This window comes from Oncorhynchus gorbuscha, unplaced genomic scaffold (genome assembly GCF_021184085.1).
Source record: "Oncorhynchus gorbuscha isolate QuinsamMale2020 ecotype Even-year unplaced genomic scaffold, OgorEven_v1.0 Un_scaffold_1666, whole genome shotgun sequence".
Taxonomy (NCBI): domain Eukaryota; kingdom Metazoa; phylum Chordata; class Actinopteri; order Salmoniformes; family Salmonidae; genus Oncorhynchus; species Oncorhynchus gorbuscha.
This window is the reverse complement of record NW_025746381.1, coordinates 15,196-39,000: the sequence shown is the minus strand read 5'-3', so window position 1 is coordinate 39,000 and position 23,805 is coordinate 15,196. Positions and strand designations below refer to the sequence as shown.

Genomic DNA, 23,805 nt, shown 5'->3' with positions numbered 1-23,805 from the left:
GTCCCGTCCCACCACGTCCCGTCCCGTCCCACCAAGTCCCATCCTGTCCCACCACGTCACATCCCACCACGTCCCACCGCGTCACATCCCACCACGTCCCACCGCGTCACATCCCACCAGGTCACACCCCGTCCCACCAGGTCCCACCCCACCAGGTCCCACCCCACCAGGTCCCACCCCACCAGGTCCCATTCCACCACGTCCCATTCCACCACGTCCCACTCCACCATGTCACATCCCATCCCACCACGTCCCATCCCACCACGTTCCACCACTTCCCGTTCCACCACTTCCCATTCCACCACGTCACGTCCCACCACTTCCCGTTCCACCACGTCACGTCCCACCACGTCCCACCACGTCCCACCACGTCCCACCACGTCCCATCCCACCACGTCCCACCACGTCCCACCACATCCCACCACGTCCCACCACATCCCATCCCACCACGTCCCATCCCACCACGTCCCACCACGTCCCGTCCCATCCCACCACGTCCCATCCCACCACGTCCCGTCCCATCCCACCACGTCCCATCCCACCACGTCCCATCCCACCACGTCCCGTCCCACCACGTCCCACCACATCCCACCCCGTCCCATCCCACCACGTCCCACCACATCCCACCACGTCACACCACATCCCACCACATCCCACCACGTCCCACCACGTCCCGTCCCATCCCACCACGTCCCACCACGTCCCATCCCACCACGTCCCGTCCCGTCCCACCACGTCCCATCCCATCCCACCACATCCCACCACGTCCCGTCCCACCACGTCCCATCCCACCACGTCCCACCACGTCCCGTCCCACCACGTCCCGTCCCACCACGTCCCATCCCACCACGTCCCATCCCACCACGTCCCACCACGTCCCGTCCCACCACATCACATCCCGTCACGTCACGTCCCACCACGTCACGTCACGTCCCACCACGTCACATCCCATCCCACCACGTCACGTCCCATCCCACCACGTCACATCCCATCCCACCACGTCACATCCCATCATGTCACATCCCACCACGTCACGTCCCGTCCCACCACGTCACGTCCCGTCCCACTCCTTAATGTAACCACTCCTTAATGGTTACTATACTCCACCCCTTAATGGTTACTATACTCCACCCCTTAATGGTTACTATACTCCACTCCTTAATGGTTACTATACTCCACTCCTTAATGGTTACTATACTCCACTCCTTAATGGTTACTATACTCCACCCCTTAATGGTTACTATACTCCACCCCTTAATGGTTACTATACTCCACTCCTTAATGGTTACTATACTCCACTCCTTAATGGTTACTATACTCCACTCCTTAATGGTTACTATACTCCACTCCTTAATGGTTACTATACTCCACTCCTTACTGGTTACTATACTCCACTCCTTAATGGTTACTATACTCCACTCCTTAATGGTTAGGTTACTATACTCCACTCCTTAATGGTTACTATACTCCACTCCTTAATGGTTACTATACTCCACCCCTTAATGGTTACTATACTCCACCCCTTAATGGTTACTATACTCCACCCCTTAATGGTTACTATACTCCACCCCTTAATGGTTACTATACTCCACCCCTTAATGGTTACTATACTCCACCCCTTAATGGTTACTATACTCCACCCCTTAATGGTTACTATACTCCAGTCCAACTGACACCAGGCCTGGTCCTCATCACTGACTGACCATCAGAACAAATGAACCGGTCTCTCTTCTCCCCAGGACCACCCGAGGCCCAAGTATGAAACCGTCCTGCTCCAGAAGAGACAGATGATGAGGAACAAGGAGAAGAAGAACGAGAAAAACAAGAAGAAGAAGAAGATTGAGGTGGGGATATCTTGTACTCCCCCCAGGATTTAAACCTCTCAACTGGTGTTTGATCTGTTGCCAATGTACAAACACCAGCTTTCTACCGGTAGAAAGCCCAGGGGGACTGAGTAGAGATGGGGGGGTGCTATGGTATAGAAAGCCCAGGGGCACTGTGTAGAGATGGGGGTGCTATGGTATAGAAAGCCCAGGGGACTGAGTAGAGATGGGGGGTGCTATGGTATAGAAAGCCCAGGGGGACTGGGAAGGCGTGTGTGTGTTGGCTGGAGGGACATGGTTGGAGGGTGGGAAGGTGTGTGTGTTGGCTGGAGGGTGGGAAGGCGTGTGTGTTGGCTGGAGGGATATGGTTGGAGGGTGGGAAGGCGTGTGTGTGTTGGCTGGAGGGTGGGAAGGCAGGGGACTGTGTGTGTTGGCTGGAGGGATATGGTTGGAGGGTGGGAAGGCGTGTGTGTGTTGGCTGGAGGGATATGGTTGGAGGGTGGGAAGGCGTGTGTGTGTTGGCTGGAGGGATATGGTTGGAGGGTGGGAAGGTGTGTGTGTGTGTGTTGGCTGGAGGGATATGGTTGGAGGGTGGGAAGGCCTGTGTGTGTGTTGGCTGGAGGGATATGGTTGGAGGGTAGGAAGGCGTGTGTGTTGGCTGGAGGGATATGGTTGGAGGGTGGGAAGGCGTGTGTGTTGGCTGGAGGGATATGGTTGGAGGGTGGGAAGGTGTGTGTGTTGGCTGGAGGGATATGGTTGGAGGGTGGGAAGGCGTGTGTGTTGGCTGGAGGGATATGGTTGGAGGTTGGGAAGGTGTGTGTGTTGGCTGTTTGTGTCCTGTGTTCAGCCATGCTCTGTGTTGCAGCCTGTGCAGCGGGAGGAGGACGTGGCGGCAGGGAAAGACAGGTGGAGACAGAAGTTACTGTCTGCTATGAACACGGGGACATCGGTAACACTCCTCTTCTCCTCTGCCTGCTCCTCTTCTTCGCCTGCTCCTCTTCTTCGCCTGCTCCTCTTCTTCGCCTGCTCCTCTTCTCTGCCTGCTTCTCTTCCTCCTCCTTTTGCTCCTCCTTCTCCTCATCCTCTCCCCTCCTCTTGCTTCTAAACAGGCAGACTCTCAGGAACTTTCTATTTGAGCAGCAGTTAGGTTAGCGAGCTGCTGTGTGCCCGAGGAGAGGCTGTGTGGCCCGAGGAGAGGCTGTGTGGCCCGAGGAGAGGCTGTGTGGCCCGAGGAGAGGCTGTGTGGCCCGAGGAGAGGCTGTGTGGCCCGAGGAGAGGCTGTGTGGCCCGAGGAGAGGCTGTGTGGCCCGAGGAGCGGCTGTGTGCCCGAGGAGCGGCTGTGTGGCCGAGGAGCGGCTGTGTGGCTCGAGGAGCGGCTGTGTGCCCCGAGGAGCGGCTGTGTGGCCCGAGGAGCGGCTGTGTGGCCGAGGAGCGGCTGTGTGGCTCTCTGCGGCTGTGTGCCCCGAGGAGCGGCTCCTGTCTCCCGAGCGGCTGTCTTGCTTCTAAACAGGCAGACGCTGTGTGGCTCAGGAGCGGCTGTTCGAGGAGCGGCAGTTGGCCCGGAGCGGCTGTGTGGCGAGGAGCGGCTGTGTGGCTCGAGGAGCGGCTGTGTGCCCGAGGAGAGGCTGGCCGGAGCGGCTGTGTGCCCGAGGAGCGGCTGTGTGGCCGAGGGAGCGGCTGTGTGGCTCGAGGAGCGGCTGTGTGGCCCGAGGAGCGGCTGTGGCCCGAGGAGCGGCTGTGTGGCCCGGAGCGGCTGTGTGGCCCGAGGAGCGGCTGTGTGGCCCGAGGAGCGGCTGTGTGGCCCGAGGAGCGGCTGTGTGGCCCGAGGAGCGGCTGTGTGGCCCGAGGAGCGGCTGTGTGGCCCGAGGAGCGGCTGTGTGGCCGCTCTCTAATGGCCTGGAGAGGATGGCAGCCGTCTTTTATTGGCTCTTAACCAACCGTGCTATTTTGTTTTGTTTTTTTCTCATTATTTGTCACTTATTTTGTGCATAATGTTGCTGCTACCGTCTCTTATGACCGAAAATAGCTTCTGGACATCAGAACAGCGATTACTCAACTCGAAAATTTCTCTTGAATGAGTCGGACGGGAACGATATACTCCAAACACCCGAACAGACCCTCATCCCTGTCATTCGCTGGAGAAACAAACAGAGATTTCCCGGAAAGAGATTGCCTTGTGAGGATCAGGTGGCGAGAGGCTAATCTGCCTTTGGCTAACAGTATGGATGGCAATGTTCAATCGTTGGAAAATAAATGAGACGAACTGAAAGCACGTATATCCTACAAACGGGACATTAAAAACTGTAACACGTTATGTTTCACAGTCGTGGCTGAACAACGACATTCATAACATACAGCTGGCGGGTTATACACTCTATAGGCAGGATAGCTCAGCGGCCTCTGGTAAGACATGGGGCGGAGGTCTATGTATATTTGTAAATAACAGCTGGTGCACGATGTCTAAGGAAGTCTTGAGGTTTTGCTCGCCTGATGTAGAGGATCTCATGATAAGCTGTAGACCACAGTAACTACATAGAGTTTTCGTCTGTATTTTTTTAAGCTGTCTACATACCACCACAGACCGATGCACTAAGACCGCACTCAATGAGCTGTATACCACCATAAGCAAACAGGAAAACGCTCATTCAGAGGTGGCGCTCCTAGTGGCCGGGGACTTTAATGCAGGGAAACTTAAATCTGTTTTGCCTCATTTCTATCAGCATGCTAAATGTGCAACCATAGTGAAAGAAAACTCTGGACCACATTTACACCACACACAGAGACCCGTACAAAGCTCTCCCTCCATTTGGTAAATCTGACCATAATTATATCCTCCTGATTCCTGCTTACAAGCAAAGCAGGAAGCACCAGTGACTCGGTCAATAAAAAAAGTGGTCAGATGAAGCAGATGATAAACTACAGAACTGTTTTGCTAGCACAGACTGGAATATGTTCCCGGGATTCTTCCGATGGCATTGAGGAGTACACCACATCAGTCACTGATTTCATCAATAGGGAAAGGGAAATATGAAATACCTAGCCAGTTGTACAACTGAATGCATTCAACTGAAATGTGTCTTCTGGAATGAACCCAACCTCTGAATCAGAGAGGTGTGGGGGGCTCTACCTCTGAATCAGAGAGGTGTGGGGGGCTCTGCCTCTGAATCAGAGGTGTGGGGGCTCTACCTCTGAATCAGAGAGGTGTGGGGGCTCTGCCATAATCGACATCCTGGACTGAAATGTGTCTTATGGAATGAACCCAACCTCTGAATCAGAGAGGTGTGGGGGGCTCTGCCTCTGATTCAGAGAGGTGTGGGGGCTCTGCCTCTGAATCAGAGAGGTGTGGGGGCTCTGCCTCTGAATCATAGAGCTGTGGGGGCTCTGCCTCTGAATCAGAGAGCTGTGGGGGGCTCTGCCTCTGAATCAGAGAGGTGTGGGGGGCTCTGCCATAATCGACATCCTGAATCAGAGAGGTGTGGGGGGCTCTGCCTCTGAATCAGAGAGGTGTGGGGGGCTCTGCCATAATCGACATCCTGAATCAGAGGTGTGGGGGGCTCTGCCTCTGAATCAGAGAGGTGTGGGGGCTCTGCCATAATTGACATCCTGAATCAGAGAGGTGTGGGGGGCTCTGCCTCTGAATCAGAGAGGTGTGGGGGCTCTGCCTCTGAATCAGAGAGGTGTTGGGGGCTCTGCCTCTGAATCAGAGAGGTGTGGGGGCTCTGCCATAATTGACATCCTGAATCAGAGAGGTGTGGGGGCTCTGCCATAATTGACATCCTGAATCAGAGAGGTGTGGGGGCTCTGCCTCTGAATCAGAGAGGTGTGGGGGGCTCTGCCATAATTGACATCCTGAATCAGAGAGGTGTGGGGGCTCTGCCTCTGAATCAGAGAGGTGTGGGGGGCTCTGCCTCTGAATCAGAGAGGTGTGGGGGCTCTGCCTCTGAATCAGAGAGGTGTGGGGGCTCTGCCATAATTGACATCCTGAATCAGAGAGGTGTGGGGGCTCTGCCATAATTGACATCCTGAATCAGAGAGGTGTGGGGGCTCTGCCTCTGAATCAGAGAGGTGTGTGGGGCTCTGCCTCTGAATCAGAGAGGTGTGGGGGCTCTGCCTCTGAATCAGAGAGGTGTGGGGGGCTCTGCCTCTGAATCAGAGAGGTGTGGGGGGCTCTGCCTCTGAATCAGAGAGGTGTGGGGGCTCTGCCTCTGAATCAGAGAGGTGTGTGGGCTCTGCCTCTGAATCAGAGAGGTGTGGGGGCTCTGCCTCTGAATCAGAGAGGTGTGTGGGGCTCTGCCTCTGAATCAGAGGTGTGGGGGCTCTGCCTCTGAATCAGAGGTGTGGGGGCTCTGCCTCTGAATCAGAGAGGTGTTGGGGGCTCTGCCATAATCGACATCCTGGACGAACAGTGGATTAACTGTGTTGTTCAGGGAAAGAATGACAGATTTTTATGTTGTCAGCTCGGGGACTCTATCCAGCAACCTTTCGGTTAATGGCCCAACGTACCTACCCGCCAGGCCACCTCCCACTATGCCCAAGAGGTGCATCGATGATGTCGTTCCTGCAGTTACATCCCCGAACCAGAAGCCATTGATTACAGGCAACATTCGCTCTGAGCCAAAGGTTAGCGCTGCAGCTTTCAAGGAGCGGGACTCTAACCCGGAAGCTTATAAGAAATCCCGCTACGCCCTCCGACGAACCATCAAACAGGCAAAGCGTCAATACAGTACTAAGATCAAATCGTCCTACACCAGCTCTGATGCTCATCAGATGTGGCAGTGCTTGCCAGACGGATTACCAGGATGTGTACTCTGAGCATGTGCTGTCCAACTGGCAAGTGTCTTCACTGACATTTTCAACCTCACCCTGTCTGAGTCTGTAATCCCAACAAATTTCAAGCAGACCACCATAGTCCCTGTGCCCAAGAACCTGCCTAAATGACTACTGACCCATAGCACTCACGTCTGTAGCCATGAAATGCTTTGAAAGGCTGGTCGTGGCTCACATAAACACCATTTTCCCAGAACCCCTTGGTCCTCAGATCCTCAAAAGGTTTTACAGCTGCACCATCGAGAGCATCCTGATGGGTTGCATCACTTGCAACTGCTCTGCCTCCGACCGCAAGGCACTACATAGGGTAGTGTGTACGGCCCAGTACATCACAGTGCCAAGCTTCTTGTCATCCAGGACCTCTATACCGGTGTCAGAGGAAGGCCCTAAAAATTGTGAAAGACTTAGTCATAGACTGTTCTCTCTGCTACCACACGGCAAGCTTTACCGAAGCGCAAAGTCTCGGTCCAAGAGGCTAAGGGCTTGTATGTGACAAATACGATTTGATTTGACTACAGACTGAAGCAGGAACATGGTTTCACTAACTGAATAGAGACAGAAACATGGCTTCACTAACTGAATAGAGACAGAAACATGGCTTCACTAACTGAATAGAGACAGAAACATGGCTTCACTAACTGAATAGAGACTGAAACATGGCTTCACTAACTGAATAGAGACTGAAACATGGCTTCACTAACTGAATAGAGACTGAAACATGGCTTCACTAACTGAATAGAGACAGAAACATGGCTTCACTAACTGAATAGAGACAGAAACATGGCTTCACTAACTGAATAGAGACAGAAACATGGCTTCACTAACTGAATAGAGACAGAAACATGGCTTCACTAACTGAATAGAGACTGAAACATGGCTTCACTAATTGAATAGAGACTGAAACATGGCTTCACTAACTGAATAGAGACTGAAACATGGCTTCACTAACTGAATAGAGACTGAAACATGGCTTCACTAACTGAATAGAGACTGAAACAAGAACATGGCTTCACTAACTGAATAGAGACAGAAACAAGAACATGGCTTCACTAATTGAATTGAGACTGAAACATGGCTTCACTAACTGAATAGAGACTGAAACATGGCTTCACTAACTGAATAGAGACTGAAACATGGCTTCACTAACTGAATAGAGACTGAAACATGGCTTCACTAACTGAATAGAGACTGAAACATGGCTTCACTAACTGAATAGAGACTGAAACATGGCTTCACTAACTGAATAGAGACTGAAACATGGCTTCACTAACTGAATAGAGACTGAAACATGGCTTCACTAACTGAATAGAGACTGAAACAAGAACATGGCTTCACTAACTGAATTGAGACTGAAACATGGCTTCACTAACTGAATAGAGACTGAAACATGGCTTCACTAACTGAATAGAGACTGAAACATGGCTTCACTAACTGAATAGAGACTGAAACATGGCTTCACTAACTGAATAGAGACTGAAACATGGCTTCACTAACTGAATAGAGACTGAAACAAGAACATGGCTTCACTAACTGAATAGAGACAAACAAACATGGCTTCACTAACTGAATAATCAAATTGTATTGGTCACATACACGTGTTTAGCAGATGTTATTGCAGGTTTATCGAAATGCTTGTGTTTCTAGCTCCGACAGTGCAGTAATATCTAACAATTTCACAACATATACCCAATACCTACATATCTTAAGTAAAGGAATGGAATTAAGAATATATAAATATATGGAGGAGAAATGTCAGAGCAGCATAGACTAAGATACAGTAAAATAGAATACAGTATATACATACGAGATGAGTAATGCAAAATATATAAACATTATTAAAGTGATTAGTGTTCAATGTATTCAAGTGGCCAGTGATTTACACTGTCCTTGGTAGTGGGAAACGTCGGTGGCACTGTGTGATCCTCAAAGTGAGCGGAGAAGGAGAGCCCACTGTCCTCGGTAGTGAAGGAGAGCCCACTGTCCTCGGTAGTGAAGGAGAGCCCACTGTCCTCGGTAGTGAAGGAGAGCCCACTGTCCTCGGTAGTGAAGGAGAGCCCACTGTCCTCGGTAGTGAAGGAGAGCCCACTGTCCTCGGTAGTGAAGGAGAGCCCACTGTCCTCGGTAGTGAAGGAGAGCCCACTGTCCTCGGTAGTGAAGGAGAGCCCACTGTCCTCGGTAGTGAAGGAGAGCCCACTGTCCTCGGTAGTGAAGGAGAGCCCACTGTCCTCGGTAGTGAAGGAGAGCCCACTGTCCTCGGTAGTGAAGGAGAGCCCACTGTCCTTGGTAGTGGGCCGCGTCGGTGGCACTGTGTGATCCTCAAAGTGAGCGGAGAAGGTGTTCAGTTTGTCCGGAAGCAGGATGTTTGTGTCCACGACGTGGCTGGAGGGATATGGTTGGAGGGTGGGAAGGTGTGTGTGTTGACTGGAGGGATATGGTTGGAGGGTGGGAAGGTGTGTGTGTTGACTGGAGGGATATGGTTGGAGGGTGGGAAGGTGTGTGTGTTGACTGGAGGGATATGGTTGGAGGGTGGGAAGGTGTGTGTGTGTTGGATGTTTGTGTCCACGACGTGACTGGTTTTCCATTTGTAGTCAAATCAAATCAAATTGATTTATATAGCCCTTCGTACATCAGCTGATATCTCAAAGTGTTGTACAGAAACACAGCCTAAAACCCCAAACAGCAAGCAATGCAGGTGTAGAAGCACGGTGACTAGGAAAAACTCCCTAGAAAGGCCAAAACCTAGGAAGAAACCTAGAGAGGAACCAGGCTATGTGGGGTGGCCAGTCCTCTTCTGGCTGTGCCGGGTGGAGATTATAACAGAACATGGCCAAGATGTTCAAATGGTCATAAATGACCAGCATGGTCGAATAATAACAAGGCAGAACAGTTGAAACTGGAGCAGCAGCACGGCCAGGTGGACTGGGGACAGCGAGGAGTCATCATGTCAGGTTGTCCTGGGGCATGGTCCTAGGGCTCAGGTCCTCCGAGAGAGAGAAAGAAAGAGAGAAGGAGAGAATTAGAGAACGCACACTTAGATTCACACAGGACACCGAATAGGACAGGAGAAGTACTCCAGATATAACAAACTGCCCCTAGCCCCCGACACATAAACTACTGCAGCATAAATACTGGAGGCTGAGACAGGAGGGGTCAGGAGACACTGTGGCCCCATCCGAGGACACCCCCAGACAGGGCCAAACTGTCCGTGATTGTCTGTAGACCCTGCCACATGCGTCTGGTGTCTGACCTGTTGAATTGTGACTCCACTTTGTCTCTATGCTGACGTTTTACTTGTTTGATTGACTTCCGGAAGGAATTAACTTGTTTGATTGACTTGCGGAAGGAATTAACTTGTTTGATTGCCTTGTGGAAGGAATAACTACACTGTCCATATTCTGCCATTGTTCCCAGTCACCTTGCCGTGGTTAAATGCAGTGGTTCACGCTTTCGGTTTTGCGCGAATGCTGCCATCAATCCACAGATTCTGGTTAGGGTAGGTTTTAATAGTCACAGTGGGTACAGCATTGCCTATACACTTCCTGATAAACTCAGTCACCGTATAATCAGTAAATCCCCAGTATAATCGAATAGAGCCTGAAACAGAAACCTTGTTAACTGACTAGAAAGGAAATTAGCAGTACTGTGGCCTGGTTGAACACAGCAGATTATATCCCATCTTAACCCAGCCTCCCGACCTTCGCCCAGCCTCCCGACCTTCGCCCAGCCTCCGACCTTCGCCCAGCCTCCCGACCTTCGCCCAGCCTCCCGACCTTCGCCCAGCCTCCCGACCTTCGCCCAGCCTCCCGACCTTCGCCCAGCCTCCCGACCTTCGCCCAGCCTCCCGACCTTCGCCCAGCCTCCCAACCGTCCTTCGCCCAGCCTCCCAACCGTCCTTCGCCCAGCCTCCCGACCCGACCTTCGCCCGGCCTCCCGACCTTCGCCCGCCCGGCCTCCCGACCTTCGCCCGCCCGGCCTCCCGACTTTCGCCCGCCCGGCCTCCCGACCTTCGCCCGGCCTCCCGACTCCCGACCTTCACCCAGCCTCCCGACCTTCACCCGGCCTCCCGACCCGACCTTCGCCCGGCCTCCCGACCTTCGCCCGCCCGGCCTCCCGACCTTCGCCCGGCCTCCCGACCTTCGCCCGCCCGGCCTCCCGACCTTCGCCCGCCCGGCCTCCCGATTTTCGCCCGCCCGGCCTCCCGACCTTCGCCCGGCCTCCCGACTTTCACCCGGCCTCCCGACCCGACCTTCGCCCGGCCTCCCGACCTTCGCCCGGCCTCCCGACCTTCGCCCGGCCTCCCGACCTTCGCCCGGCCTCCCGACCCGACCTTCACCCGGCCTCCCGACCTTCACCCGGCCTCCCGACCTTCGCCCGGCCTCCCGGCCTTCACCCAGCCTCCCAACCCGACCTTCACCCAGCCTCCCGACCTTCGCCCGCCCGGCCTCCCGACCTTCGCCCGCCCGGCCTCCCGACCTTCGCCCGCCCGGCCTCCCGACCCGACCTTCGCCCGGCCTCCCGACCCGACCTTCACCCGGCCTCCCGACCCGACCTTCACCCGGCCACACGACCTTCGCCCGGCCTCCCGACCCGACCTTCACCCAGCCTCCCGACCCGACCTTCGCCCGCCCGGCCTCCCGACCTTCGCCCGCCTGGCCTCCCGACTTTCGCCCGGCCTCCCGACCTTCATCCAGCCTCCCGACCCGACCTTCACCCAGCCTCGAGACCCGACCTTCACCCAGCCTCGAGACCCGACCTTCACCCAGCCTCGAGACCCGACCTTCACCCAGCCTCGAGACCCGACCTTCACCCAGCCTCGAGACCCGACCTTCACCCAGCCTCGAGACCCGACCTTCACCCAGCCTCGAGACCCGACCTTCACCCAGCCTCGAGCCCAACCTTCGCCCGCCCGGCCTCCCGACCTTCGCCCGCCCGGCCTCCCGACCTTCGCCCGCCCGGCCTCCCGACTTTCGCCCGGCCTCCCGACCTTCGCCCCGACTCCCGACCTTCGCCCAGCCTCCCGACCTTCATCCAGCCTCCTGACCCGACCTTCACCCAGCCTCGAGACCGACCTTCACCCAGCCTCGAGACCGACCTTCACCCAGCCTCGAGACCCGACCTTCACCCAGCCTCGAGACCCGACCTTCACCCAGCCTCGAGACCGACCTTCACCCAGCCTCGAGACCGACCTTCACCCAGCCTCGAGACCCGACCTTCGCCCAGCCTCGAGACCCGACCCGATCTTCGCCCAGCCTCGAGACCCGACCTTCACCCAGCCTCGAGACCCGACCTTCACCCAGCCAACCGACCTTCACCCAGCCTCCCGACATGACCATAAACCTGTCTGACTTCCTCTTCCCTTCCGTCTGACGTTGCTCTGACTAGATGGCAGAACATTGTCACTAGGTGCCTTGTGGTACATCTCTGTACTCTGTTAATTCCTGCTCTAGATAGAAAGGGTGTGTGTGTGTGTGTGTGTGTGTGTGTGTGGTGACATATGGCCCAGAGGAAATCCCATGACAGTAATTTCCCAAAGGGCTTAGCGGCCTGCAGGGAGGAGGAGTGTGTGTGATGCACTCTGACAGGGATGTGGTGGTGTCAGGAGAGAGTCCTGACCTTGTAGTGGGTCTCTTTGGGTTCATTTCAGTGCAAGACCACATGGTTACCACCCTCAGCAGGGGTGCTGAAACCCGGATGCATCCAGTTTACAGGGGAAATGGAAAGAGAGCCTGTGAAGCAACTTCCTCTTTTGGATGTTAACAAGCAGACACTCCAGCTTAACTCCTCCTCCACAATTACTGGATTGGTTGAACAGTGCAGAAGAGAACCATCCAGACAGGACCAGAATGAAAGGCCTGCTACATTAGGTTATATGGACACTAATCTCCTGTGTTACTGCCATCACTGTTACTAGGAGAGGGGGAGAGGTGGGGGAGGAGAGGTGGGCGGGGGAGAGGAGAGGTGGGGGGGGGAGAGGTGGGGGCGGGGGAGAGGTGGGGGCGGGGGAGGTGGGGGTGGGGACGAGAGGTGGGGACGAGAGGTGGGCAGGGGAGAGGTGGGGGGGGAGAGGTGGGCGGGGAGACGAGAGGTGGGCGGGGGAGACGAGAGGTGGGGGGGGGCGGAGGAGACGAGAGGTGGGGGACGAGAGGTGGGGGCGGAGGAGACTAGGTAGGTGGTGGATGTGTGTGGGTGCTAGGTAGTGTTTGGGTGGGTGGATGTGGGTGGGTGGGTGCTAGGTGGTGGATGTGTGTGGGTGGGTGCTAGGTGGCGGATGTGTGTGGGTGCTAGGTGGTGTTTGGATGGGTGGATGTGGGTGGGTGGGTGCTAGGTGGTGGATGTGTGTGGGTGCTAGGTGGTGTTTGGGTGGGTGGATGTGGGTGGGTGCTAGGTGGTGGATGTGTGTGGGTGTGGGTGGGTGCTAGGTGGTGGATGTGTGTGGGTGCTAGGTGGTGCTGTTGTCCACCTTATGATCTGACAACGTACTGCATCACTGGGACATCTACAGTCACTGTCTGTGTGTGTTTCAACTTGTAATGTCACAAGTACTGGGAAATGGTTTCTAGCAGCTTCAAACCCAACAATGTAGTGATCACTATCAATGGTTAGGGTTAGAGGTCAAACAGCAGTCCTGTCTCAGAGGAACATACAGCAGTCCTGTCTCAGAGGACCATACAGCAGTCCTGTCTCAGAGGACCATACAGCAGTCCTGTCTCAGAGGACCATACAGCAGTCCTGTCTCAGTGGAACATACAGCAGTCCTGTCTCAGTGGTCTTTCTGGATCTTTACTGGTGTCTACTGTTCTACCCTGTTCTCTACTTGTGTCTTCTGGTCTATCTTGGCTTCTGTTGACTTCTGTAGGCTTCTACTGGTCTATATTGGCTTCTGTTGGCCTCTACTGGTCTATATTGAGCTTTACTGGTCTATTCTGGTCTCTACTGGTCTCTTCTGTTCTCTACTGGTCTCTTCTGTTCTCTACTGGTCTCTTCTGTTCTCTACTGGTCTCTTCTGTTCTCTTCTGTTCTCTACTGGTCTCTACTGGTCTCTACTGGTCTCTACTGGTGTCTACTTGTCTCTTCTGTTGTCTTCTGTTGTCTTCTGGTCTCTACTGGTCTCTACTGGTGTCTACTTGTCTCTTCTGTTGTCTTCTGGTCTCTACTGGTCTCTACTGGTCTCTCTGTTCTCTCTGTTCTTTACTGGTCTACTAGTCTCTTCTGGTCTATATTGGTAATCTACATGTGCTTGTGCTCTTAATGTGTCTCTAACCTCTAACCCAGACAGGTGTGGAGAAGCTGACCTGGAGGGACCGTCTGCCTGGATACCTCATCAACATCTCCTCCATCCTCTTTATGGTGACTGTGCTTTTAGTTTGGCCTGATGTTGTCTCTCTCTCTGTCCCTCTTTCTGTCTCTCTCTTATTCTGTGTCTCTCTCTCTCTGTCTCCTCTCTGTGTCTCCTACTCTCTGTCTCAAATCTCTGTGTAATTATATTTTGGTTTTCTCATTTACATTACATTTAAGTCATTTAGCAGACGCTCTTATCCAGAGCGACTTACAAATTGGTGCATTCACCTTATGACATCGAGTGGAACAGTCACTTTACAATAGTGCATCTAAATCTTAAAGGGGGGTGAGAGGGATACTTATCCTATCCTAGGTATTCCTTAAAGAGGTGGGGTTTCAGGTGTCTCCGGAAGGTGGTGATTGACTCCGCTGTCCTGGCGTCGTGAGGGAGTTTGTTCCACCATTGGGGGGCCAGAGCAGCGAACAGTTTTGACTGGGCTGAGCGGGAGCTGTACTTCCTCAGTGGTAGGGAGGCGAGCAGGCCAGAGGTGGATGAACGCAGTGCCCTTGTTTGGGTGTAGGGCCTGATCAGAGCCTGGAGGTACTGAGGTGCCGTTCCCCTCACAGCTCCGTAGGCAAGCACCATGGTCTTGTAGCGGATGCGAGCTTCAACTGGAAGCCAGTGGAGAGAACGGAGGAGCGGGGTGACGTGAGAGAACTTGGGAAGGTTGAACACCAGACGGGCTGCGGCGTTCTGGATGAGTTGAAGGGGTTTAATGGCACAGGCAGGGAGCCCAGCCAACAGCGAGTTGCAGTAATCCAGACGGGAGATGACAAGTGCCTGGATTAGGACCTGCGCCGCTTCCTGTGTGAGGCAGGGTCGTACTCTGCGGATGTTGTAGAGCATGAACCTACAGGAACGGGCCACCGCCTTGATGTTGGTTGAGAACGACAGGGTGTTGTCCAGGATCACGCCAAGGTTCTTAGCGCTCTGGGAGGAGGACACAATGGAGTTGTCAACCGTGATGGCGAGATCATGGAACGGGCAGTCCTTCCCCGGGAGGAAGAGCAGCTCCGTCTTGCCGAGGTTCAGCTTGAGGTGGTGATCCGTCATCCACACTATGTCTGCCAGACATGCAGAGATGCGATTCGCCACCTGGTCATCAGAAGGGGGAAAGGAGAAGATTAATTGTGTGTCATCTGCATAGCAATGATAGGAGAGACCATGTGAGGTTATGACAGAGCCAAGTGACTTGGTGTATAGCGAAAATAGGAGAGGGCCTAGAACAGAGCCCTGGGGGACACCAGTGGTGAGAGTGCGTGGTGAGGAGACAGATTCTCGCCACGCCACCTGGTAGGAGCGACCTGTCAGGTAGGACGCAATCCAAGCGTGGGCCGGAGATGCCCAACTCGGAGAGGGTGGAGAGGAGGATCTGATGGTTCACAGTATCGAAGGCAGCCGATAGATCTAGAAGGATGAGAGCAGAGGAGAGAGAGTTAGCTTTAGCAGTGCGGAGCGCCTCCGTGATACAGAGGAGAGCAGTCTCAGTTGAATGACTAGTCTTGAAACCTGACTGATTTGGATCAAGAAGGTCATTCAGATAGAGATAGCGGGAGAGCTGGCCAAGGACGGCACGTTCAAGAGTTTTGGAGAGAAAAGAAAGAAGGGATACTGGTCTGTAATTGTTGACATCGGAGGGATCGAGTGTAGGTTTTTTCAGAAGGGGTGCAACTCTCGCTCTCTTGAAGACGGAAGGGACGTAGCCAGCGGTCAGGGATGAGTTGATGAGCGGGGTGAGGTAAGGGAGAAGGTCTCCGGAAATGGTCTGGAGAAGAGAGGAGGGGATAGGGTCAAGCGGGCAGGTTGTTGGGCGGCCGGCCGTCACAAGACGCGAGATTTCATCTGGAGAGAGAGGGGAGAAAGAGGTCAGAGCACAGGGTAGGGCAGTGTGAGCAGAACCAGCGGTGTCGTTTGACTTAGCAAACAAGGATCGGATGTCGTCGACCTTCTTTTCAAAATGGTTGGTTCTAATTGTGTTGCTGTCCTGGGGCTCTGTGGGGTCTGTTTGTGTTTGTGAACAGACCCCCAGGACCAGCTTGCTTAGGGGGACTCTTCTCCAGGTTCATCTCTCTGTAGGTGATGGCTTTGTTATGGAAGGTTTGGGAATCGCTTCCTTTTAGGTGGTTGTAGAATTGAATGGCTCTTTTCTGGATTTGGATAATTAGCGGGTATCTGCTTAATTCTGCTCTGCAGGTATTATTTGGTGTTCTACGTTGTACGCAGAGGATATATTTGGGTGTTTGTCCCATTTTGTGAATTCTTGGTTGGTGAGCGGACCCCAGACCTCACAACCATAAAGGGCAATGGGTTCTATAACTGATTTGAGTATTTTTTGCCAGATCCTAATAGGTATGTCAAATTTATGTTCCTTTTGATTTCATAGAAGGCAGGTGAAGGAATTTGTATTTATGGTCCTGGCAAATTGACCTTTTTTGGAACACCATTTTTTTGTCTTCCTGAGATTTACTGTCAGGGCCCAGGTCTGTCAGGGCCCAGGTCTGTCAGGGCCCAGGTCTGTCAGGGCCCAGGTCTGTCAGGGCCCAGGTCTGTCAGGGCCCAGGTCTGTCAGGGCCCAGGTCTGTCAGGGCCCAGGTCTAACAGAATCTGTGCAGAAGATCTAGGTGTTTTTTCCCAATTTTAACCGCATACTTGTTGATTGTGTACATGGATTTTATGATGTCGAATTGCTTTCCATCAATTTGTCTAGCAGACCCTCATGCTAAATTGAGTCAAACACTTTTTTTAAATCAGCAATTAAGCATGCGAAGACTTTGCCTTTGTTTTGGTTTGTGTGTTTGCCAATTAGGGTGTGCAGGGTGAATACGTGGTCTGTCGTATAGTAATTTGGATCTGGTAGTCTTTAATAGTTGATTCTAAGATTTATATTTGATAATTTAGATGTTTTGCTGTTTGGTCTGTGTTATAGGGCCAAAAGATTGAAGAAGTGGTTTACCCATACATCTCCGTTTTGGAAAGATAACTCTTTTTGTTGTTTGTTTAGTGTTTTCTAATTTGATTCATCATAGTGAAACGTAGGCTCAGGTTCTCTGCGTCGCAGTTTTTGGTTGGATAGATTTGCTGAGGGACTAATACAGTAATGTCTCTGTCCTAGTTTGGGCTGAGGGACTAACACAGTAATGTCTCTCTGTCCTAGTTTGGACTAATACAGTAATGTCTCTCTGTAAGTCGCTCTGGATAAGAGCGTCTGCTAAATGACTTAAATGTAATGTAAATGTAGTTTGGGCTGAGGGACTAATACAGTAATGTCTCTCTGTCCTAGTTTGGGCTGAGGGACTAATACAGTAATGTCTCTCTGTCCTAGTTTGGGCTGAGGGACTAATACAGTAATGTCTCTCTGTCCTAGTTTGGGCTGAGGGACTAATACAGTAATGTCACTCTGTCCTAGTTTGGGCTGAGGGACTAATACAGTAATGTCTCTCTGTCCTAGTTTGGACTAACACAGTAATGTCTCTCTGTCCTAGTTTGGGCTGAGGGACTAATACAATAATGTCTCTCTGTCCTAGTTTGGGCTGAGGGACTAATACAGTAATGTCTCTCTGTCCTAGTTTGGGCTGAGGGACTAATACAGTAATGTCTCTCTGTCCTAGTTTGGACTAACACAGTAATGTCTCTGTCCTAGTTTGGGCTGAGGGACTAATACAGTAATGTCTCTCTGTCCTAGTTTGGGCTGAGGGACTAATACAGTAATGTCTCTGTCCTAGTTTGGGCTGAGGGACTAATACAGTAATGTCTCTCTGTCCTAGTTTGGGCTGAGGGACTAATACAGTAATGTCTCTCTGTCCTAGTTTGGGCTGGGGGACTAATACAGTAACGTCTCTGTCCTAGTTTGGGCTGGGGGACTAATACAGTAATGTCTCTGTGTAACGTCGTTCGTCTGTTGAATGAAGAGAGTCAGACCGAAATGCAGCGTGTAGGTTACTCATGACTTTTAATGAAAGTATCGTGGTACATGAAATAACTGATAAACGAAAACAACAAACGAAACGTGAAACTAATTACAGCCTATCTGGTGACTACTACACAGAGAAAGGTACAAACACCCACAAAATACAACGCGAAAGTCAGGCTGTCTAAATACGGTTCTCAATCAGAGACAACGACAAGCACCTGACTCTGATTAAGAATCGCCCCAGGCAGCCAAGCCTAACTAGACACACCCTTAATCAGAAAACAATCCCAATTACTACAAACCCCAATACGAAACACAACATATAAACCCATGTCACACCCTGGCTACCCAAACATATACCAAAAACACAAAATATAATGACCAAGGCGTGACACTCTGTCCTAGTTTGGGCTGAGGGACTAATACAGTAATGTCTCTGTCCTAGTTTGGGCTGAGGGACTAATACAGTAATGTCTCTCTGTCCTAGTTTGGGCTGAGGGACTAATACAGTAATGTCTCTCTGTCCTAGTTTGGGCTGAGGGACTAATACAGTAATTTCTCTCTGTCCTAGTTTGGGCTGAGGGACTAATACAGTAATGTCTCTCTGTCCTAGTTTGGACTAATACAGTAACGTCTCTGTCCTAGTTTGGACTAATACAGTAATGTCTCTCTGTCCTAGTTTTGAGGGACTAATACAGTAATGTCTCTCTGTCCTAGTTTGGGCTGATGGACTAATACAGTAATGTCTCTGTCCTAGTTTGGACTAATACAGTAATGTCTCTCTGTCCTAGTTTGGACTAATACAGTAACGTCTCTGTCCTAGTTTGGGCTGAGGGACAAATACAGTAATGTCTCTCTGTCCTAGTTTGGACTAATACAGTAACGTCTATGTCCTAGTTTGGGCTGAGGGACTAATACAGTAATGTCTCTCTGTCCTAGTTTGGACTAATACAGTAATGTCTCTCTGTCCTAGTTTGGGCTGAGGGACTAATACAGTAATGTCTCTGTCCTAGTTTGGGCTGAGGGACTAATACAGTAATGTCTCTGTCCTAGTTTGGGCTGAGGGACTAATACAGTAATGTGTCTGTCCTAGTTTGGGCTGAGGGACTAATACAGTAATGTCTCTCTGTCCTAGTTTGGGCTGAGGGACTAATACAGTAATGTCTCTGTCCTAGTTTGGGCTGAGGGACTAATACAGTAACGTCTCTGTCCTAGTTTGGACTAACACAGTAATGTCTCTCTGTCCTAGTTTGGGCTGAGGGACTAATACAGTAATGTCTCTGTCCTAGTTTGGGCTGAGGGACTAATACAGTAATGTCTCTGTCCTAGTTTGGGCTGAGGGACTAATACAGTAACGTCTCTGTCCTAGTTTGGACTAACACAGTAATGTCTCTCTGTCCTAGTTTGGGCTGAGGGACTAATACAGTAATGTCTCTCTGTCCTAGTTTGGGCTGAGGGACTAATACAGTAATGTCTCTCTGTCCTAGTTTGGGCTGAGGGACTAATACAGTAATGTCTCTCTGTCCTAGTTTGGGCTGAGGGACTAATACAGTAATGTCTCTGTCCTAGTTTTTGGACTAATACAGTAATGTCTCTCTGTCCTAGTTTGGACTAATACAGTAATGTCTCTGTCCTAGTTTGGACTAATACAGTAATGTCTCTCTGTCCTAGTTTGGGCTGAGGGACTAATACAGTAATGTCTCTCTGTCCTAGTTTGGACTAATACAGTAACGTCTCTGTCCTAGTTTGGACTAATACAGTAATGTCTCTCTGTCCTAGTTTGGGCTGAGGGACTAATACAGTAATGTCTCTGTCCTAGTTTGGACTAATACAGTAATGTCTCTCTGTCCTAGTTTGGGCTGAGGGACTAATACAGTAATGTCTCTCTGTCCTAGTTTGGACTGAGGGACTAATACAGTAATGTCTCTGTCCTAGTTTGGGCTGAGGGACTAATACAGTAATGTCTCTGTCCTAGTTTGGGCTGAGGGACTAATACAGTAATGTCTCTGTCCTAGTTTGGGCTGAGGGACTAATACAGTAATGTCTCTCTGTCCTAGTTTGGACTAATACAGTAATGTCTCTCTGTCCTAGTTTGGACTAATACAGTAACGTCTCTGTCCTAGTTTGGACTAATACAGTAATGTCTCTCTGTCCTAGTTTGGGCTGAGGGACTAATACAGTAATGTCTCTCTGTCCTAGTTTGGACTAATACAGTAACGTCTCTGTCCTAGTTTGGACTAATACAGTAATGTCTCTCTGTCCTAGTTTGGGCTGAGGGACTAATACAGTAATGTCTCTGTCCTAGTTTGGACTAATACAGTAATGTCTCTCTGTCCTAGTTTGGGCTGAGGGACTAATACAGTAATGTCTCTCTGTCCTAGTTTGGACTAATACAGTAACGTCTGTCCTAGTTTGGGCTGAGGGACTAATACAGTAATGTCTCTGTCCTAGTTTGGGCTGAGGGACTAATACAGTAATGTCTCTCTGTCCTAGTTTGGGCTGGGGGACTAATACAGTAATGTCTCTCTGTCCTAGTTTGGGCTGAGGGACTAATACAGTAATGTCTCTCTGTCCTAGTTTGGGCTGGGGGACTAATACAGTAATGTCTCTCTGTCCTAGTTTGGGCTGAGGGACTAATACAGTAATGTCTCTCTGTCCTAGTTTGGGCTGAGGGACTGATACAGTAATTTCTCTCTGTCCTAGTTTGGGCTGAGGGACTAATACAGTAATGTCTCTCTGTCCTAGTTTGGGCTGAGGGACTAATACAGTAATGTCTCTCTGTCCTAGTTTGGGCTGAGGGACTAATACAGTAATGTCTCTCTGTCCTAGTTTGGGCTGAGGGACTAATACAGTAATGTCTCTCTGTCCTAGTTTGGGCTGAGGGACTAATACAGTAATGTCTCTGTCCTAGTTTGGGCTGAGGGACTAATACAGTAATGTCTCTCTGTCCTGAGGGTTTAATGTCTCTCTGTCCTAGTTTGGACTAATACAGTAATGTCTCTCTGTCCTAGTTTGGGCTGACGTTCTCTGCGGTTTTCGGTGTGATCGTGTATCGTATTGTCGTTTCCGCTCTAATGGCGATGTCACCTGACCCGGAGACCAAGTCTAACGTGCGTGTCACCGTCACGGCAACCGCTGTCATCATCAACCTGGTGGTCATTCTGATACTGGATGAGATCTACGGAGCTGTGGCCGTCTGGCTCACTGAGCTGGGTAACACACTTCTACATTCAGATTATTAAGTGTTGTAGTTTGGTAACACACCTCTACCTTCAGATTATTAAGTGTTGTAGTTTGGTAACACACTTCTACATTCAGATTATTAAGTGTTGTAGTTTGGTAACACACCTCTACCTTCAGATTATTAAGTGTTGTAGCTGGGTAACACACTTCTACCTTCAGATTATTAAGTGTTGTAGTTTGGTAACACACTTCTACATTCAGATTATTAAGTGTTGTAGCTGGGTAACACACTTCTACATTCAGATTATTAAGTGTTGTAGTTTGGTAACACACTTCTACATTCAGATTATTAAGTGTTGTAGCTGGGTAACACACCTCTACATTCAGATTATTACATGTTTGTGTCCTGTGTGCTACGTCAGATTTCTCAAATACTTTTTCAAACGGTCTCCTGAATAAGACATCTCTCTCTCCTCTCTCCCATCACTCTCTCCTCTCTCCCATCACTCTCTCCCATCACTCTCTCCTCATCTCTCTCCCATCTCTCTCTCCTCATCTCTCTCTCCTCTCTCCCTCTCTCCCATCACTCTCTCCTCATCTCTCTCTCCTCTTTCCCATCACTCTCTCCCATCACTTTCTCCTCTCCTCTCTCCTCATCTCTCTCTCCTCTTTCCCATCACTCTCTCCTCATCTCTCTCTCCTCTTTCCCATCACTCTCTCCCATCACTCTCTCCTCTCCTCTCTCCCATCACTCTCTCCCATCCTCTCTCCCATCACTCTCTCCCATCACTCTCTCCTCTCCTCTCTCCCATCACTCTCTCCTCTCCTCTCTCCCATCACTCTCTCCCATCACTCTCTCCTCTCCTCTCTCCCATCACTCTCTCCCATCACTCTCTCCCATCACTCTCTCCTCTCCTCTCTCTCCTCTCTCTCATCACTCTCTCCTCTCCTCTCTCCCATCACTCTCTCCTCTCCTCTCTCCCATCACTCTCTCCTCTCCTCTCTCCCATCACTCTCCTCATCTCTCTCTCCTCTTTCCCATCACTCTCTCCCATCACTCTCTCCTCTCCTCTTTCACATCACTCTCTCCCATCACTCTCTCCTCTCCTCTCTCCCATCACTCTCTCCTCTCCTCTCTCCTCTCCTCTCTCCCATCACTCTCTCCCATCACTCTCTCCTCTCCTCTCTCCCATCACTCTCTCCTCCTATCCTCTCTCCCATCACTCTCTCCTCCTCTCCTCTCTCCCATCACTCACTCCTCCTCTCCTCTCTCCCATCACTCTCTCTTCACCTCTATTCACCCCTCTTATAATAATATAATATAATAATATATCCCATCACTCAGTCATGTGTCTTCACCGGGGATTGAACCCACTATTCAGCGCCCTCTACCAACTCTCTTCTCTCCTCCCCAGAGATTCCAAGGACAGAGAGTAACTTTGAGCAGCATCTGATTCTGAAGGCTTTCCTACTGAAGTTCATGAATGCCTACGCCCCCATCTTCTATGTAGCTTTCTTTAAAGGACGGTACGACACAGACACACACATGTATACGTGGGGTTATGTGGAGAGATGAATGACACTGGGTTAGGGGTTAGGGGTTAGGGTTAGGGGTTAGGGGTTAACATGTGGAGAGATGAATGACACTGGGTTAGGGGTTAGGGGTTAACATGTGGAGAGATGAATGACACTGGGTTAGGGGTTAGGGGTTGGGGTTAGGGTTTGGGGTTAAGGTTAGGGGTTAACATGTGGAGAGATTAATGACACTGGGTTAGGGGTTAGGGGTTAACATGTGGAGAGATGAATGACACTGGGTTAGGGGTTAGGGGTTGGGGTTAGGGGTTAACATGTAGAGAGATTAATGACACTGGGTTAGGGTTAGGGGTTAACATGTGGAGAGATGAATGACACTGGGTTAGGGTTGGGGTTAGGGTTAGGGGTTAGGGGTTAGGGTTAGGGGTTAACATGTAGAGAGATGAATGACACTGGGTTAGGGGTTAGGGGTTAACATGTGGAGAGATTAATGACACTGGGTTAGGGGTTGGGGTTAGGGTTAGGGGTTAACATGTGGAGAGATGAATGACACTGGGTTAGGGTTAGGGGTTAGGGTTAGGGGTTAGGGTTGGGGTTAGGGGTTAGGGGTTAGGGTTAGGGTTAGGGGTTAGGGTTAGGGTTAGGGGTTAGGGTTAGGGGTTGGGGTTAGGGGTTAGGGTTAGGGGGGTTAGGGGTTAACATGTGGAGAGATTAATGACACTGGGTTAGGGGTTAGGGGTTAGGGGTTAACATGTGGAGAGTTGAATGACACTGGGTTAGGGGTTGGGGTTAGGGTTAGGGGTTAACATGTGGAGAGATGAATGACACTGGGTTAGGGTTAGGGGTTAGGGTTGAGGTTAGGGTTAGGGGTTAGGGTTAGGGGTTAGGGTTAGGGGTTGGGGTTGGGGTTAGGGTTAGGGTTAGGGTTAGGGGTTAGGGTTCGGGGTTAACATGTGGAGAGATTAATGACACTGGGTTAGGGTTAGGGGTTAGGGGTTAACATGTAGAGAGTTGAATGACACTGGGTTAGGGGTTGGGGTTAGGGTTAGGGGTTAACATGTGGAGAGATGAATGACACTGGGTTAGGGGTTAGGGGTTAGGGGTTAACATGTGGAGAGATTAATGACACTGGGTTAGGGGTTGGGGTTAGGGTTAGGGGTTAACATGTGGAGAGATGAATGACACTGGGT

The 23,805-nt window shown here is 51.2% G+C and overlaps 1 protein-coding gene across 1 annotated transcript in view; it reads left to right on the top strand.

Moving 5' to 3' along the window:
* The window catches only part of LOC124023646 (anoctamin-1-like), an 80,684-nt gene that overhangs the window by 44,414 nt on the left and 12,465 nt on the right, over positions 1-23,805 (top strand). The window contains exons 13-17 of the mRNA XM_046338002.1: positions 1,740-1,844; positions 2,689-2,772; positions 13,923-13,997; positions 20,911-21,112; positions 22,498-22,609. Coding sequence (XP_046193958.1) covers positions 1,740-1,844; positions 2,689-2,772; positions 13,923-13,997; positions 20,911-21,112; positions 22,498-22,609 — 578 coding nt within the window. The remainder of the gene's footprint in view (positions 1-1,739; positions 1,845-2,688; positions 2,773-13,922; positions 13,998-20,910; positions 21,113-22,497; positions 22,610-23,805) is intronic.